We start from the raw sequence: 20,070 nt of genomic DNA on the forward strand, positions 1-20,070 counted from the left end.
ATAAACGTACACTTTTATATATTTTTTAGTTGCATATTATTCACCTTTGTTGGTTCACTTTTATATTATCCTTGTTTGAAGACAGAATTACTTTACTCAAAAATGCTTTCAGAAATATTTATATAGTATATGTTTTAATATTTAAATTCAATTCTACCTTGGAAGTCCCGAAAAATTTAATAAAAAAACGTTTTTGTTTTGCATTCAAATTATTTTGACTAAGTTAATAGAAATTTCCTTATAAATCGTTTAAATAAAAATCCAAAATAAATTATAACCTTTAACCTGGAATTTGTTGCAAACGGTCAATTAAATAAAGTCTGAAATTTCAATACTGTTGATAAAATAAAAGCAACCCAAGGTACGTTTTCAGTTTCCTTTACCCTGCCACCCAACAACTTAGGTTCTAATGATTTAAAGAGCGATTTCCAAGGACATCGCCACACACTTACACATGTGCTCGTTGTGGTAGCAGATGTTGACCCCGCGACGGGTCAGCTTGTTGGCGCCGGAGAGCGTGTTCGGGCGCTCCATCTTGCCACTCCCATCCGCCTGGTGAAGGCCACCGCCCCCGGGGGGCGGGAGCATCGAGCCCTGGCAGGTGGGCTGCTCGATATTGGGCGTGGATATTGTGCCATTGCCTCCGTGTTGTTGTGCATCAGTCTTGTCTTTTCTTGGTTCTGCAACAAAATAAAACAAAGGACGAGATGAGTCAGGAGCAAACTAATTTATGTTTTAAAAGTATCCCACAGCATCCACTTGGCAGCTGATATGTGTGTGCACTTGACAAGCTTTTACTTTAATTGTCGTGTGTGTGTGCTGGTCAGAGGCTTTTGGTCTTTGGGTCTCCAGTCTCGAGTCCTTTGGGCAGTCGGGAAATTGGCTGGCGGGCAGCTGCTTATGCAACCACTTCACTGGCCACAAAGCTCTCCCATGCACCGGAAAAAAATATTCTTATTTGGGACTTTTAAAAAATATATTCCTTATATGCTTGGATAAGCATGTGCATTTCATTTTCAGTTTTATGAAAAATATATTTTACGTTTTATGAACCTTTTAAATTTTTGATAAAATTTTATTCTCTTTTATTAAGTTATAAACTAAAATTAAATTAAAGAAATTGTTGCAAAGTTTTCCTCGATAATCTATTTTTAAAAGAATTTCCAAATATTTAGGCATGTTGAAAACCAATTTATATTAAAAATACAGTCTCTTTTTAATAAAATTTACATTGTTATTACATTCTCAAATGTGTTACATTGGCAAATAAATTTAAAAAAAAACTTTCCTTTCTTTAAGTGCCCACATGTCCCTGCAGTCTTTTTTCGCTTCTGTTTATTTGCTCCGTGCTCGAGAGTAATATTTTTAATTGTTGTTAAAGGCTTAAGCGCTGCCAACTGGGTGAAATTGTGGCAAGGACTTGGGCCACCATGGCGGATGCGCATTATTTCCTTGTTAAATTTAAGTGAAAGGTAGAAATAAGAGAAAGATGTGGGCAAAACAAGCCTCAAAACGACCGGAAATTGCCCGAGTCCCAAGTTTCTCGTACCACTTTATTTTTAGACATTATCCCACCACAAAAACCGAACTGAAGAAAATATCTTATTTTCGGACTATTAGCGACAGAATCACGCAATTAAAATTCCAACCTTAATAGACAGACCCAGGGAAAAGATCGCTTACAAAAGCAATTAAAGTGAAATTCCAAATACATTTCGCACTCGCTGATCGGTTGACAGACAGCCAAAGAAGAGCCGTCGAAAATCCTGCGCAATTCCCAAACGAAAATTTATTTATGGCCTAAACACCGAAATAAAAATATCGCTCACACGGCCATCTCACGATTAATTGGTAGTTGGGGGCAGCGAATTAATTTCGATTTTTCAACAAGTTGCGTGGCATAAACAAAAACGCCAGCAGTGAATAATTCATTGAATATTAAATGCAAATGTGCAAAGAAAAATTCGTATTGCATACCAGTTGGGTTAATCGCACGTATGTAAATAAATATCAAAGCGGCTCTAAATACGCAGTGCAAATTGCCCGGGGGCGGTTTTACTATATGCTACTATACTATATACAAAGGAGGCGTGGCAATCGTCAGCACCTCGGCAAACTATTCGCAACAGATACGAATTCCGCTGGCATTTTGCCAGCCACCAAAAGACTTGACGTGTTTGCCTAAATATGTTTTTTAAACAAAGTATTTTTCTCGTTTCGTTTTTTGTTTGACGCGCTGAGCTGAAGTAATGAAATAATTTTTCGCATCAAGTTCAATACAACAGAAGCAGAAAAAAGCAAAAATCTGATGCCTGTCAAAAGAAAAACCGCAAAGGAAAATGCCTTGACTTTGACATGGGTGAAAATGTTGTTGAATAATTAATTGATTAATTATTATTATACGTGAAATGTATTTTGAAATTATATACCTACTTATGATTTTACATGTTTGTTTATCAGATTTGTGGCTTCGGAAAAGTCCTTGACTTTGACAAAGGTAAAAACATTGTTTATTGCATACTAAATACGGCGGTAATGTATACAAAATTGAAACTAATGTAAGCAAAACGAAAACCAATTAAAATTCACTATCAATTATGCAAATGGAGATAGAATGTTCTGCCTCTTGGTCATTTATCAATTAGAGCTGTCAGTCTGAACTTAAAGCACAAAAAGGGGGTCTTAAATTAGTTGGATATCTTTGGGTTTAATATCTGAATAAAACACACCCACACACCTTATTTGTCGAATCTTTTTAGGTCTGTACAGAGAAAAAAAATTCAGTGGCATTCATCATTTGCAAGAGACATGGATAAAATTTCAAAGGATTTGTAAATGTTTTATTTTTTACTTTATAGAGCATTTTGAATTTGTAAACTATTTGATTTATTTTAATATTATTGTTGGCTTCTTTATTAGCCTTTTTGAAACTTTATTCTATTTAAAATACTTTCCTAATAATTTTGCTAAATATACTTCTTATAATGTAAATTTATTTTTACAGTGCAGGGACCTTTAAGTCCGCATCTGTCCCCTGTAATCATTTGGGGAAAGTCATCAAGTAAAGTTTTCCTGCCCGCTTTTCCCTCGTTCTCTAGTTCCACTTCCATCCGAATATTTTCCCCTTATCACAGATCTCTCTGTCTCTCAGCCCGAGGAACAATGTGCACACTAATGACATTAATTAAGCAGAAAGTTTGGCCTCTAATTAGCAAACACACACAGAGAAACACGATGCGGCCAAACACAAACATGGCCAAAATCATTATCGCCTTCTCTCCGCCCCTTTCACCCAACACTTACCAACAAACTCTAATCAATTATCCCAAGTCTGCAATTACAAGTGAGCGGAAAGCAGATTCTCCCTTTTTGAAGGTATTTAATGCATAAAGTGTTGGCTTAATTTCAGACAAGTTAACATTTCGCTTACATTATTCAGTTGGAGAATTAATTATTCAAAAATGATGTCAAATGTGATATGCTCGAAAACATTTCAAAGAGCTCCCCCCATTCAAGTCAATTAAAGTTTGCCTGCCACAATATGATTTCCTCGCACGCAACAACAAAGTTTATTTTTGTGTGGGCGACACTGTGACGTCACGCGGGATTTGGATTCATGTTAAACGTAATGCGGAGATTTATTTATAATTCAGCCCTCAGTCCGTGAAAATCGAATGCGAGGGGGAAATGCGGCGGTGAACAATTCGTTATGCAGCCGCCAACTAATTGCGCGGCCACCCACACAATCGCATGAGAGCAGCAACACTGCGAGAAATTAATAACTTAAGTATAACATTTATAATATTACATAACATTGTATCCAAAAATAAAAATTTCTATCTTTTAACAAAATATTTTTTTCAGTTTTAAGGTTTCTAATCATAAAACCATTGGGGTAAACATCTTATAAATAATAAAAATTGTTGTATGCTAATAATTCCCAAGTGCTTTGTTAAAATACTTAATAAATGATTTTTAAACACCAAAGCTAAAATAAAGTTACTTTAAAGCGTAGTAAATAAATCAGAAAAGGTAATAAATAAATAAATAAATAATAAAATGTGAAATATACAATAGTTTTTGCTTTACTTTAAATAATTCATAACTTTTTCAAAGCTAAGGATTACCTAAATGGAATTGATAAATTACACAAATCGTTAGATTATTCCCTTTAGTTTCGGTGTGACAAAAAGCATTTTTTTCCCTTTCAACAAATCAACGAGGTGGGGGTTGCGAGTTGGGAATGGGAGTCGAGGGCCCACTGTAACTGCAGGCAATGTGTGGATATTTGATAAATAAGCAATGAGCATTGTGTATTTGCGGTGGCGAAAGGGGAGGAAAGTGAGGAAGTAGCCTTGGGAATGCTGCAAAAGAGCCGCAGGCAACAAATTTTCATAGCTCATTTTCAGTTTTTGCATGGCAGCCGAGAGTTTGAGGACATTTGGGGAATAAGCGAGAACATGTGAGTCGGAATGTTTGGATGGGGGGCAGAGATATGTGGGCTTTCCTTAGAGATTGACAGGCCCAGGGAAAGCTTGACGTCACAACGAAATTACATTACTCATACGCCATGTGTCCATGAGCAGCAGCCCCATTTGGGGGTTAAGAAGGGGGGCGAGTGTGGATATCAGGCAACAACACGTGCATTTGACTTTAACCCTGGTTGAAATTTATACGCCACACCAGCTCCGCTTTCCCCCCGCCCAAAAAATAACTGCATCTTGGCCTCCAAAAATCTGCTAGAAATTACAAAACTACATCACGTATACGACACGCTGCACGACGAACGACGAGCGACTTGGCAATTACAAGAATCTCGCACCCCCGCCCAATTTGCAGCGGCTGTGCAGGCATTAAATCAGCACCCTGTCACAATTCATTAAATTTAATTAATGCACCCACCTTGCTCTCGTTAGTTCAATAAGAAAAACAAGTGGAATAATAAGAGATTTAAATATTTGAAAGAGAATGTCTACAGATATTATCTGGAGTAAAAAAAACTATTTTAAATAGTTTGCCCATAAGGTTTTTTAAATAAGAATTTTGGGATCTAAAAAAATAATTGAATAATTTATCAGGTAAAGGGTATTAATTAAGTTTTAACCAAAAGTTAAATATTTATGATGATATAAACCTATCTTACTTCCTTTGGTATAACATAGAAAACACCTCTCTTATATAATTTATTTAATTTTTCAAAATTTTTTACCCTTTCCTGGGGAATTCCCCTATCAAATTTGTACTTTTGACATGTAAAACTATTCTGCAAGTGCTCTTTTCCCTGTTAACTCGTCGCAATTCCCATTTTTCTATTTGTCATTCGTCTTTTCACAGCTTTTTGTGTTTGTCGAAGCGAAAAACATTTTCCACTCGAACAAGTGCACTTGACAATGGCAAATTTTATTGAATGTAAAGCATCAGACTGCCAAAAGGGGTTTTTCCTGGGACGTTTCTCGGTGAAATTGTGAAGTGTAGCAAATAAACTATACGAAATTGGGGTTTCATGCCCTTTCACCTTAGCTAAGCTGTTGCTTCTCGCAGCCATATATTTGTACACAGACTTCCATTAGCTGTCGTGTAAATTGGGGGCACTCAGCCAAAGCAGACTGCCGAAAGTATCTGTGACCTTTGGCCTTTCGTTCGCGGAGTTTACTTTCAATATTCAGCTCACGAATAAAAAAAGAAATAGCGAGCATACCGCAGGCGGCATTAACACCCCGCCGCCGTCGACGACACATTGGCCCACAATTCGCTGGCCGAGATTGAAATGCGTTTGGCATTTAACAGGTTAATGCAAAAATAAACACATCAAACAGCAGGCTGAAAGGCAGGCGCACGGAGCACAAATACCTGGGCGAAACAATTAAAAGTTTTACGATCCAAAGTAAACAAAACAATGTGCAGCAGCGCCAAATTAAAAGGCGATTTAAAATAAATTAAGTTTACCCCGGCAATTGTTATAAGCCAAATGGCAAACGCAGCGGGACGAGATGTAACGTTTAAGTTGAATAATGTTTTTGAGTATCTCACTTTGCACCACCGCCCACTCAGCCTCACCGAATTCCTCCCATTGAAATGTACACAAAGGTGAAGGTCGAATGCCACAAAAACATAACCACGAGTCCTCTCGCATTTTTCGACCAAGCGAAAACATTTTCTTTATTTTTTATTTGCTTCCCCATTAACGAAATTTCCTCGCCAAAGATTTGTCATCGCAATGAAAAATTCTTTTGGGTGGCGAGAAAAATCAAATTCGGGGTGACGATTGATGGTCAATTCAAGTGGATGGAATCCGACAAAATGCTATCGACTTTAGAGGATGCTAAGAAACAGCAGAATCTATTTATTTTCATTAGACAAATTCGTTTAAATATAAAACTCAAGTTGTGTGTATTTAAATTCTTGTTGGATTCGTTTGGTTTTACAATTTCTTGCTATAAATGGTAAACAAAGAACTGCCTAAAATAAAGTTTGGGAGGTAAACAATTTCCATAATTTATTAGCATTAAACTACGGCAAAACTTTAATATTTTCCCTAGTTTTCACATTTCAAATTATCATATTTAAATGGAAAGCATGGCTACATAAATGAGAAAGAAAATCAGTTTGCATTTAATATATTATGGGAATTTCAAGCCAAAGCGATAATGACTATCAATTTTCACAATTTGCTGGCATTAAACTATGGCCAGACTCAAAAATTTCCAATTAAAAGTTAAGTTTTGTGCAAATGCAAACCAAAGTCAGTTGGTATATTCCAATTAAATGCAATGGCCGCTTTTCGATGGGACTTTTCCTATGCCCAGCCCAATCTCTAATTGGAATTCTGTGTTTTTTCGCCCACACTTTCTCCGCTTTCGCCGCCGCTATATGCCATTTGGCGTTGCCTACTTTTCTGGGCGCATCTATAAAATTTACACCGCACTGGCGCGTGTTTCTCTGTGTGTGGGCGGTGGAAAAGTGGGCGTGGCATTACGTGTGGAAAAAGGGGGCGCCTGTCCATGTGTCGAGTGTGCGGCTCGTAAAGTTTCCGGTTTTTCCCCGCACTTGTTGTAGTCTTTGATTATGTTGGAAAACCGCAGTTCAAGTTGCCGCCGACCTTTCCCCATTTGCAGTTTCGAACTCGGTTCGCCAACTTTGGCATAACTTTTTTTTTTCCACCCCGACTTCGACGACTCGCACGTTGTTGATTTTTATTTTTATGGCATTATTTTGTTCTCTGCAACCAATTCTTATGCGGGCTGGGCTGTCGAAACGGTTTTTCATCAACTTTCAGGAGGCTTTTCCTCGCCTTTTACCTTTTTCTTTTTTTTTTTCCTTTGGCCCGGGTCGTTTCCGAGTTCAAGAAAAATTAAATGTTATTTATGCTTTTCTCGTTTTGTTGCCAGCCTCGTTTTTTTACGATATGCAACAATTTCTTCGCCCGCCCATAAATCAGGCAAAAAGAGAGAGATTTACGCGCCTACCAATGTCCGACCTTTTAAATGAATTTTATTTAATACTCTCTAGACTCTGGCCTCTCCAACGCTCATTTGTTTTCATTTTTACACACTGTATTTATATTTATTTTCTCCTCCTGCATAACTGAGTGCTGATTTCATCTATCGAATTAAGAAAGTAGCAGCTAAATTTTGTTGCTGCTGCCTCATAAATCTGTTGCGTTATATAGCCCAAATATATGTGGACCGTCACAGCATATAGCAGATTGAAAAACACAAAATATGTAGGAATTTAAGAGGGACAATGCGACATTAATTTCTTGACACCATAAAACAAAAAACACCAGAGACAAGTTCTATGGGGCCAAATCAAAGAAAATGGGATATAGGATATGGAACTGAACTGCAGCGAGCGTCAACTGTCATTAAGTCTTAATGTCTAACGATCATCATCATTTGCGTCTCAGCTGAAGAATATTTGACACTCGCTTGTCAAGAGTGGGCCAAACTCAATTAAGTGATTTTCTTTGATAAATTATGCCGTTTTTCCTCGCCCAAAAATAAGGTTGTTACTAGGGAATAATAAAAATGCTTTACTTTGATTATATATATATATTTGTTTGATTTCTCCGTATTTTTCGAAATTGTATTGCTGTTTATGACCATAATAAAATGACAGGTGAATTTGTTTGATATATATATATTATATATCATTATTCACCAAGTATCTGTTACAAAACGTTATTTTTCTCTAAATGATTTACCATTTTTTCTCTCTACCCAAATAGTAAATCAACTTGTCGCTTGTCAAAGTGACAACATTTAAATTTAACTCATTTATCAAGCACATCTGCGACCGAACCCTAAGAGGTTTTCCCAGATTTATCAAGCAAATAACCGGGATTACACACTCAACTCGACACAATCACCTGTCATAGGTCGACCACCTCCACTTCAGGAAAACTTCTATCAAAGAAAAGTTCTAGACTTAACAAGCCCGCAAAAGAAGAAGTGAAGAAAAATATGGCAGAGTTGAGGAGGCAACTCATCAAATTGGATTTGTTGTCTGGGGCAACCAATTCACATCCACATTTTCTGGTGTCTGCCACTCGTTGCACTCAATAGTCAGTTCTTGGGTTTAAATTTAATGAAAGCTTCTAAACGGCTGATGCTTTGTAAGGGAAAAAGACAAGAAAACCTGGCACACTAGTCACATTAACGAGCTGGCAAAGGCAGCCCAAGGGCTTAAATGCCTAAGACTTTTTTGGCATTTTTGGCAAAAGGTTTGGAGGGGTTTTTGGGTGGTGTTTGGAGGTCCTAGGGCTGCTTTTTCGAGGTTACAGAACACGTGGTGCGATTTGAGTAACAGTAAACGTCACTTTAACACTGCCAAACGAGTTTCCCTGGCCGTGGGCCATATTTGCGGACTAAAACTCAAACCCACTCCGTAGACAAACAGCCCCAAAAGCTTTTCACACCCAATTGCTGGAACAACAAAATAACACAGCCTCAGCTGCTGCAGGGAAAAACGCTTAGAACGGCCAGGAAAAGCGCCCAGCGATGTATGTGTCTCCATTTCGCCTCATTTTCCCTTTTCGGAAAACTCACCGATATGAGTTTTCCCACTGTGTTTGTGTTTCGTACGTGCTTTCAGCTATTTTTTGTTATGTTTAACACATACTCCGAATTATGATTACGTTCTGCGCTAGGAAGGACAAACTGGGTCGGGAGATATTTTCTACAGTCAGGATTTTGTATAACATGCACAGGAAAAAGGATGGCAGACAAACATATAGTATAGAGAAATAGTTTTGTTATACTTCAAGATTATTTAAAGAACTTAAAGTGAAAGAGTTGAAGTATAAATTAAAGTTCTAAAGTTGTCCATTTATAACTAAAACTCTGTCAAACCCCTACACTTCTCACATATTGTGGTTCAACTGTATCTATTTTACCCCGAGTCCTTATCGAAATTGAGCAGACAAATTGCTTGGATAAAATTGTTTTAGACAAGCTTCCCCAGCATATTAGCTTTGTTTCTACGTATTTCATCAATTTCTGTACGTTATTTCATTAAGTTTCACAGTTTTCCGTTTTGCTGTTTTCCGGTAACAAGTTTTTCGAGGAATTTCTCTTATGGCAAGATTTCCTGTCACTTTGTTTCCACATCCAATGTTTGTGGCATGGTTAAGGGCGTTGCCTTCAATCAATAGCTGAAGGTCACACAAGGAGCTGCTTCCCTTTTATTTATATTAGGAGAAAAAAACGAAATGATAAGCGTCCTGTTGGGCACATTAATCATACGCCATGTGTTGCGCCTGTCGCAGAGCAATTAGTTTCAGCATTTACGGCTTGAATTATGCATAGGATGGCGATGGCTTGCCCCGCAGACGATATCGTGGCATCTTGGGCAGTAAATTGCTTTAATTGACAGCGGAAGTGCCCCGAATAAAACATTTTAGAGGCAGGCGTTAGAGGCTTGCAATAAATTAGCCATCACTGTTGGCCAAAAACAGCAGCGGATGCCTGCAAGGTCACCATTATGATGATGATTTCTTGTTTGTTTTGTTTTCCCTGCTGCTGCTTTTCTTTTTTCGGCGGGACGTGGCGAAAAAGAAATCTGTTGACAAGAGCTTGAGCGGAATTTTCGGCCAAAACGACATAATTAAAAAGAAATAATTTACTGCCATTTCTTCGGGCGGCGCTTCGTGAAAGTGAAAGTAATAAACATAAATTTAAGCCCCGGGCAGCCCAAGGATTTCCAATTCTCTAGGGCAAGCTGCTGACTGCCATGATTGATGGCAGAAGTGGAAATACAAAAAGGCTTTGTCTTATGTAACTCAAGGAGTATTTGGCATCCGAATTGTCATCAGCTGATGCCATCGAGAAATTAATGAAGACCCACGAAATATGATTGATTGTTATATGTTTAGGAAGGGACAATTGTTGATCACCAGAGTTCATTAGAAGTATTAATTTCCCTCTTCACAACCAAGAAAACACTTTAAAGATTGGTTTAACAAAAAAATATTACATAATCTTGTATCTAGAAAGGAAAATCCAATCCCTCTTCATCTTATCCCTAAGTTTAATATAGAATTCTATAAAAAGAATTCACAGTAAAATTCTGGACCCAATTTATGTATTTTTTTTTCAAATCCACAACATCCAAAATAAACTTTTTTAAGCTGCGTGGAATCTTTGCATTATTTTTTTTTTGAGAGATTTATTTAGCTCGATTTCATACGTTAACATATCTAAAGAATATATGTATATATTCAATAGTAAAACATTCGCGCCTTTACCCATATATTTTTACTTGAATATTTTTATATTTCCCCCACTTTTGCTTATTTATTTAGAGTCGTTATGCGTAGGAAAATCGCAACAAAATATTTATTCTAGCTGCTCAGAATTTAAGCCAGCGAAATAAAACATATGAATTATGTTCGCACATTAAAGAGACAACATCGAAAAAATATAAAAAGAAAATAGTCCGCGAAGAGAGACAACATTTTTTCAATGGCGTCAAAGAATTTTGTTTCTGGCTAGGATTTTCACCGAAATGAATCACGAATCGCCAAATAAATTCCCGCTCAATGAGTCAATGTGTCACATGCACATCCCCGCAATTATAATATTCATTAAGTCGGCAACAAAATTAACATGTTATAAATATAAATAAGAGAGTGCTCATCCCGAAATAAACCATATAGATATACAAGAGAGAGAAACACTCGTATACAGTTCATTAACATGTAAAGACTGCAACAAATTGCCAACACATTTCGCCTTGCCGAAGGTGAAGTTCATTAAAATTCCGCGTCACTCAAAAAGTATAAAACAAAAAATGCCGAAAAACTCAGCGCCAGCGATTGGGTGAAGGTCAGGAAAATAGTTTTTCTTTTTCCCACTCCCCCTCCTTCTTCTTTTTTTTTTTGGTTTTTGGACATTTCTCTGCCTCGCCACAGCATCCTCATCATTATCTTTATCTTCATCAGATGAACCATCATCATCATCATCATTAGCATTAGCTTTAGCATGTGCGGACAACGGCTGGAAATTTGTTTGTCCCGCTCGGTTTGTTTGTTTTCCTTGGCTGACTGATGGCGGGGCGTCATCTCGCTTGATGACGTCCACCGTTTCCACCATTTCCCCGCTTTTCCCACCCACAATTTCCCCCGCTTTTGACCTAATCTGTATTTTGTTAGCTGACGCTGCAAATGTGCGGAAATGCGTCCCACAGACATCAATTGGGATTTGAGATTTATCTTCAGTGAGCCAAAGTAAATTCTGATTGGTAAATAAATCGGGGAAAATTAATTTGATTGGAATTCGACAGCGATTGCGAGATAAATAAATTTTGTAAAAGTGGCTATTGGGAAACTACACAAAAATAGCTATTAAATTTTAGAAGATTTCAGGAAATTGACAGTGTAATTTTGAAATTCTATTTTTCTTTGGGAAAATATCAAGTGGAAAATATTCGGGAAATAGAAAGAGATTAATATGACGCTTTATTAAATTAGGTATAAATTATTTGCATATTTTTATCTCAATAATTTCCCATCACGAATTAATTTCCAGAGCAACCATGTTAAGTAATTCCAATTCAATTCGTCGCACGCATTTCCCATCCATTCAAGAAATAAAGCAATTTTCCTGGCCATATACCAAGCACCTTGATCACGCAATCACAACATAATCTGGCAGGCTAATGTGTTCTTATCGCCACTCGGAGTAAATTACAATGACGTGATGGAAAACCTTTGCACAGTTAAGCAAAGTGTAATCAAGACACAATCAATCAAATGGAAAAAGAAATAATACCTGAGTAGGAAGGACTACACACACTCTTCACCTGGCTAATTGAATTCCGAGAATTTGCTCTGGACCAAGTTTGATAACAGCTTAATTACTTGATAACCTCAGGACACCGAGATGCTGGCTCTTCTCTGGATTTATGTAATTAGTTTGTTCGAGATACTTTCCACTGATGGCAGCACATGCATGACGTAAATTACCATAAATCAAAAGGAAATTCGGTAGAGGGAAAGTCCGGACAAGGATGATGATGAGTGGTTAGTTAACCACCGATGAGGAGCAACTTTCCGGCCAAAAGTCAACGCTTGACAGTCATTAGTCATATAAAAGCGAACGAGCGGGACAGATGTGTGTGGTCCTGTCCTGATGTGGGTCCGGATGATAATGATGACAGCCAACAGCGGCAGCACAAAAAATTTGAAAAGCCAGATAGTCAGGGTCCTCGCTTTTCCCGTGACCCCCCATCAAGATCAAGGACAGCCCAAAATCAAAGCCGCAAATGCAAAAAAGCGAGGCCATTGCATTTTATTGCGGCTTACTTCGACCTTGGCAACGGACAGGACTCGTCCTTGGCAACGGGGAGAAAGGTCCTGTACAAATTAAGCACTTGAATTCAATATTTCAGCAGATTTAATACATCACAAAATGTTTTACTCAAAATTTCTAATATCATATTTTAATTGAATAATAGTTTAGAGGATTAAACACATCCTTAAGATATTTCTGATGATTGAAAGTAATTTTACCAGATTATTAAACAATAAAAGCAAACATTTATAGTTAATAGACAGTGCTTTATTTACATTCCAATTGTGTAATCCATTTTCCCTCAGTGCAAAAACGCACAAAGAAAGTGAATATTATGCAACAAGAGAGTGAAGCCGCAAAACCACGACTAAAAAGCCACTGAAAAACCGAAAAAAGATAAACGAAATCTGTAAAAGGTTTTCCTGCGCTATGCTTTTTATTTTATTTTTTTATATTTTTATCTAAAGGCCTATCCTATCCTTGGGCTTCCTTTTGTATCCCCGTGTTTTTGGGGGGATGGCAAAAGCGAAAGGGTTAATTAAAGTTGAGCTACGCCCACGTGTCCAAGGTGAGCAATAAATTTTATGGTCTCTCCGCCCGCTTTTCATCTTTTCCCGCACTGCCGCCCTGATTTTCCCTGGGCTTTTCCCTCCTTTGTCAAAGTCAAAACGTGAAACTCGACTTCAGCTAGTTCCTCTTGAACTTTTCCTTCTGCGAAATAAGTAACATATTCTCTTTGTTATTTACCAATATTTATTTCACTTGTTGTTCTTTCTTAAGCGGCTTACACACAAAACCCTTTGGACAACTTTGAAGTGGCTCTAAAAAAGCAGAGGAGGAAAAAGGACAATACTAAAGTGGACCCAACTTGAAATTGTTGGGCCACACAAAACAAGCTAGCGAAAAGGAAAACCTAGAGTAAGTCTGAAGGAAGTCGGAATTGAGTGGCAGGAAATTACAATTTTGACTAGAGATGTGCGAAAGACACTTTAAAACAATCCTTTTCTAGCAGACAGTATATATTTTATATACATTAATATATTGCATATAATTCAAATAGCCATAATTATTGCAAATTTCTCGAAGCGAAACAATTATGTTCAACTTGCAAATCCTTAGTTGTTGATTTAAACAACATTTAATTTTAATCATATTTATTCTAAAGCAAATATATAATATACCGTGACACCTTATGATTTCAAATCGAGCATCTCTAAAGCCAAACCAAACAGAGTCCAGTAAAGGCGTTTGCATTAAAATAAATTACAGAAAGCAGGACGAGAAAGAGGAAATTCTGTGTAGTGCCAAGTCATCAGGAGTGGAGGAAATTCTTCAGCAAGGAAGTCCTTAATTTGTTTGCTTCCACCCACTTCAACGGGGTTTCCTTTCTGCTTTTCCTTATTTTTTTCCACCCCCACCCCTTTCCTCCGCAGCACATTTTCATTTGAATTTTTAATTTTCGCCACGCCCACATTCTGTGACACTTCAGGCATTAGTTTGACACGGGGGTATCCTGCACATTATTCGCAGCCAGGATATGATTCTCTGGCATCTATTTAAGTGAGTGGGCAAACTTTACCCAGCGTTACATAACACACACACAGGGCAAACATTTTGCAAATTTTCAACGCAAATTGTTGAAGGCATGTGCTGAAAAATCAAGGAAAAGTGCGGTGCGGGGAAAAGGCCCAAAACAACCTCGCCTCATGAATTTTCCTCCCGCATTTTGTTTTTCGGGGAGCCTCTGCTAAATTTTATGCAAGAGCGAAAAACACAGACAGCATCAACAAAATTGCAGTGGAGCGTGGAAAACCTTCGTTCAACGTTAGTAAATAAAATTTTCCCTGGCATGTGCAACAAAAGGAACAACAAAGCCCAGCTAATAGGAGAATTTTATTTCATTTTATTTATATAGAAGGTTCGCTTTTTTCATCCTCCATTTTTGGCGGGGTGGCAAGTGCAAACACATTTTGGCTCGTCTGTTCGTAATGGTCGGGAGTTGATTTTAATTTAAAGATTAGCATTGAATTATTTAACAAGCCTGGCAGCAACAGGAGCAAAAAATTTGAATTATGTGGCATAGAAATTATGCGGGGGGCAGAAATGGGGGGCCAACATTGATAAATGCGAGGAGAATTAGTGGAAGATGGCAAGGTCGTCAGTGCGGTTCGTTTGCTCGATTGTTTGCACACTTGTTGCAGCCTTGGGATCTTTTGTTTTCACTTCTTTAAGGAATAAATTTTAAATCTTAAGTTCAACAAATGTGCGAGGAGTCCACGATAGACAGTAAATTGGTAAATGTAGAAGTTATCTTAAACATCTTAAAGTTTAAACAAGTGAAAAGGTGAGAAAACATGTACAAACCAAACTAGATTTAAGTTTTGAAGAACATAGCTAAATATATTTATTAATTAACTGGCAGAAGTTTCTTAGAGAAACCACAAAAAAACATTTATTTAATCAAATCTGAACAACTTTTTCATGGCGCCTTTCAGCCAAGCAATGTTTAATATTTATGTTTCATTAACCGAAATTGCAAATAAAAACATCCTTGGATTGGCCAACTGAAATTAAGCGTCAAGTGTGCGCTAAAAAAACCGCAAAACGTTAAACGAAACGAAATGAAACGTCACAGCCGAGAGAATAGTAAACACAACCGCACGGGCACATGCCAAACACACACACACACACACTCTTTCACCACCTAACACACACACACACACTTTCACCACCTAACACACACTTTCTCCACACACAACCACATATGGAAAGGCAAACAACAATACAAACAGCGAATACGGAAAATCCACGAAACCAGAACGCGACAATTGCGCTTTGTGTTTGCGGAAAAAGGGGGCGGAAAGGGGGAGGAAAAGGGGGTGAAAAACAGGGGGCGGTTGGGGGCTGAAAAGGGGGCGTGGACTGCTGATGATGGCAGGCGGTTGTCCTTCAACAAAGTTGACCTTGCACTTGCCACTTGCTGCTGGCTCAGTTTTCCTGCGCCGGATGTTGATTCTCGCATCTCTTTTTCCCCGCCTTCAGTTTTTCCCCCACTTTCCCCCCGTTTATCTTTGCGGCCATTTCCCGTCCCTTTCGCTCCTTTTTTTGTGGTGTGCAAGGACGCGGCAGGAGCTGATAAACACACGCACACTCTCACGCCTCACTGCGCCCACGTGCCGCATTGGAAAGTGCGTGAAAGTTGCCCCCGCTTTCACCGAACCCCAAACTGCTTTTTAATTACATATTTTGCGGAATGCAGCAAACAAACCCATTTTGAATGCATTTTTTTGTTTCGGCTTGTAATTGGCCAAAAGCCAAACACAAAAACTGTTATGTAAAAAATGGGAGTGAACATAAAGAAAGGGTCTGCAACCATATATTGCAATTTTAAAGCTATTATTCAATGTTTTGACATGTTAAATTTTAAGATTAATATTTATCAAGTTTGCTATTTTGAATTTTATTTAAATAAAATGCAATATAATTTCCTAACACAAAGGAAATGTAGGGTTAACTAACATTTTTATATAGCAAACATTATCACACTTTAATTTATGGAGTATAATCAGTATAATTAAGAATTGTATTCAATTCTTTTGTAGGCCTTAAAATGGACTAGCTATTATATTTACTTATTTCCCAAATCAATTCCATTTCCTTCTGTGTAGTATTCCAAAACAAAAAACGAAAACCAAAAAATTACAATTTAAATGCTGCCCCAAATAAGTATGCAACATTTTGCATTTGTTTGTTTTCTTTTTGCGCCGGTCAGAAAGTAATTTCCATTGAAATTGTTTAGCAAATAGTTTCAGTGTTTGCAGCAGATATTCCACATGAAATAGCTTCGCCCACTGCGAAATGCAGCAAATCATAAATAAGCTTACTTCGCTGCCATCCAACAATGTTATTGGATTACTTTCGCTTGACATTTTCTGCATTTTCTTGTTTATATCTCAGTGAGAAGAAGAGGGGAAAGCTGGCAGTTTTTCATTTTCTCGTTAAGCGGAAAGAATAGAGCTACCGAAAGAGTAGTTGTCCTCACTTTGTCGTGACATATAATTGATTACCACGCCGCAGTTCGAATTGATAGCAGTTTCCGACACTTTTTGATTGATTATAAAAAGTACACATAAAAAAGTAAAGATTTTTCAAGTTTACCCACAGATTTAGTTTGGTTTTTCCATGCCGAACTCACCTGAAAATAAAGAGAAGAAGATTCAACAGTTAGTTAAGCGAATTTAATTTAATAAAGCCTTAAAATTACCCCGACTCGCAATTATGCAATTAAATGTTAACCGGGACAATTAATTTAATCGCTGCAAGCTCCACAATATCTGCTTATTTTCATTAAAAGCTCTCCTCTTGGCCACAAAGCACACTTGATGCCTCATTTAATCGGTTTATATTGGAGCCAGACGAGACAGCCAGTCAAATCAGACCAGAAACTGTCAACCAAGCAGCTTAGCTGGCCACCCACAAATCGTCACCTCGTTTCGGGCCAAATCACAAAAAGTTTCAACAAGTCACGCATTCAATTAAAAGCTCCTGCTTGCCACCCATCCCATTCATGCCCCAACCCATTTCCCATCTCCTGATGACTCTGCATTAATGTTTGCGGATTATAACGCGCCAAGGCCCGAGAAATAAGAGTGAAAATATTAAAAGGCAGCTCGCACTTATGCATTTAATTATTAACTCGCTCCCTTTTACGTAATGCTCGCAGGATAATGCGAAAGTTTTCCCCATTCGGGCCAAAAAGTTGCAGGCCACATTAGCAATCGCCTCGAGAACTTTTGCAGGCTGCAATTTCTTCAAGGACCTCAACTACATGAGGTCGGAAATTCCGCCTCTTCCAAGTTCCCAAAAGTTGGACAACTTTCAATTAATTGCCAATTAATTTCGACTTGCAAACTTGGCTGGTCACTCAATTCTAAAGCGAAACTTTTGCCCTATTAATGGTGTGAAAATTCATTAAATAGAATGTTTCAAGGGTCGATACTTGTAGTGAATGGAATTGAAATTTGCTTTTTGTAAGCGTTTAAAAGGCAACATAATTGGCTAAATTGCTGGAACATTTTAATGTTGGCTGTGCAAATGGTTGGACAATTGAAATATTTACTAAAAGAATTCTGTATAATTAATTTTCAATGGTCATAATGGTTTTATTAAGTAGGTCTGATTAAGTATTTTTAACCTCCCCTATTGGTTTTTGGTTTATTGCATTTCCTGCAAAAATTTGTATATTAAATTTTCATTAAATTTTTTATTGACTAAAAACATTCCTTTCCTAGTTTAAATTACGTTGTGTAAAAGGTTTCCAGAAAAATGATTTGAAAGGATGAATTGGAGTTAAATTTTTTTTTCTCAGAAATTTCAGAAAATAAGTTGTGATTTATCAGAAAAAGCTTGAAATTGTGAACGACATTTTCTTTGAGCTCATGAATTTTCCCCGTAACTTCGTCCCTTTATTTGCCGCCCGCCTTCACCTCCCCTCCATTTAAATCTTGCACCATCCTTTCTATGCTAGAAAATTGCAAAAGTTTTCGCCCATGCAACAAACTTGCCTTCCCAGACTTTTCTGACCCCCTGTCATTGGAAAACCAACCAGACTTTTTCCGGCCCTGGCGCAAATAGTTCGTTAGTTGAATGCAAAATCGAAATATTTTAATAATGTAATGAATGCCTTAGATATGGACTAACCGGATTGACTGAGTGACTGAATGGGAGCAAACGGCAGGAACAAAACTAGAACCTTGACTGCAAGTCGGATTTATGGCTTGAAAATTGTTTATTTTGATTGAATATTTCATAACATGCAGGTGAAGGAGAGCTGCTTTCACTGGTCGCCTGTGGCATAGATTTTCTCGTTTGCCGTTTTCCATTTTCCACCCCATCCATTATGAAAGCCCTGCTCTGCGGAATTAGATTTTGTGGCAGCATCTTACGAGCACAAGAGCACGAAAATTTGGCAAACTCATGCCAAAGTCTGGTAATTGCCAGCACACACGTGTTGGCACAAGGCTGCGAAGCACAATTTCCAAATGGCCTTATGCAATTCATTGGGCAAACAGAAATGATCTAACTCATGCCTGGAATTTGCACAGCAAAAGATATGAGAGCACTGAGGAAAATTGGATGGGGAAACTAGGAATTAAGCAGCTTGGTTTAGTTATCTTTTATACTCACAATGTCCTTTGTCTAACAAAAAAGGATTAATATGGGAATTACCTTATCAAAATCGTAAATAACTATTTAATCTTTGTATTAATTTACTCAAAAATCAAGTATAAACTTTATCCATAATTCGTATTTCTAAATTCTTGCAATAAAAACGTTAGGTACTAATGTACTAAACCTTTGAAATTTTGTTATTAAACTGAGCAACAAAAATGTATAACTTTAAAATCAAATATTTTTTTAATCATTACTACATATTAATTTTAGAGAATTTTGTAGGTACACTAAATTATGTAGGAAATCATATGTTTTTAAAACATATTTTTTTAAATCTTTAGAAAGGCAACATAAAAAGCTAACATACATACTAAATTATCTACTTTCCTACTAAGAAAATATTTTTAGATTATATTTCTAATCACAAAAGTTAGTTTCCCAGGGCACAGAAAATGAATTTCTGGAATATACACGAAGCATACAATTTTTATTATGAGCAAATTGTGCACACAAATCGATCAAACTCAAAGCGACAATTCTCGGAAAATGAAAGGGGAATGGCATTTGGCAGACACTGCGGAGCACCTACACAATATACACTTCTCGTTTCTCATCTCGCCTCAGGCAACTTTGCCCGGCTCAATATGCAATCCTTGGCTGCCAGCAAATGCAATCAAATTCGAGGGAGAGAAATTTCTCCTCGCAGGCGGCAATTGCATTGAAACTTATTTTTATTGACACTTTCTTGTGCCGCCTCGCCCGCAAAAGCAGAAGTTCAACATTTGCATATCGGCCTCAATGGCCTTATTGAGTATCATTCGAAAAGGGAGCCACAGACCCACAAACACACTCGGCTGAAACAGTCTGGCAATAATGGGGTTCGTTACACGCAGAATCAGGCAAATATATGCGATGAGGGACAAGTGGCAGTTAATGTTTGCCTCGGCAATCGTTGATTGGCAATAAATTTAAGGGCAGCAGATTTCTGTGTGTAAAGGGAGTTAATGAGGTTGAGCGAAGAGACTTTTTTTCAGATGGTAATTACATTTAATTAATGTGGTTGTCTGCCTGCCTATCGAAAGATTAAATTATGTTACTATTTAAT

General features: G+C 37.6%; 1 protein-coding gene across 11 annotated transcripts in view; it reads right to left on the bottom strand.

The window, feature by feature from the left end:
• LOC108053019 (phosphatase and actin regulator 4) overlaps positions 1-20,070 on the bottom strand; it is an 82,518-nt gene that overhangs the window by 8,126 nt on the left and 54,322 nt on the right. For all 11 annotated transcript variants that reach the window (XM_044457678.1, XM_044457679.1, XM_044457677.1 and 8 more), the window contains one exon: positions 453-680. In XM_044457678.1, the coding sequence (XP_044313613.1) occupies positions 453-680 (228 nt within the window). The remainder of the gene's footprint in view (positions 1-452; positions 681-20,070) is intronic.

Source organism: Drosophila rhopaloa, unplaced genomic scaffold (genome assembly GCF_018152115.1).
Source record: "Drosophila rhopaloa isolate 14029-0021.01 unplaced genomic scaffold, ASM1815211v1 contig_163, whole genome shotgun sequence".
In the NCBI taxonomy this organism is placed as follows: domain Eukaryota; kingdom Metazoa; phylum Arthropoda; class Insecta; order Diptera; family Drosophilidae; genus Drosophila; species Drosophila rhopaloa.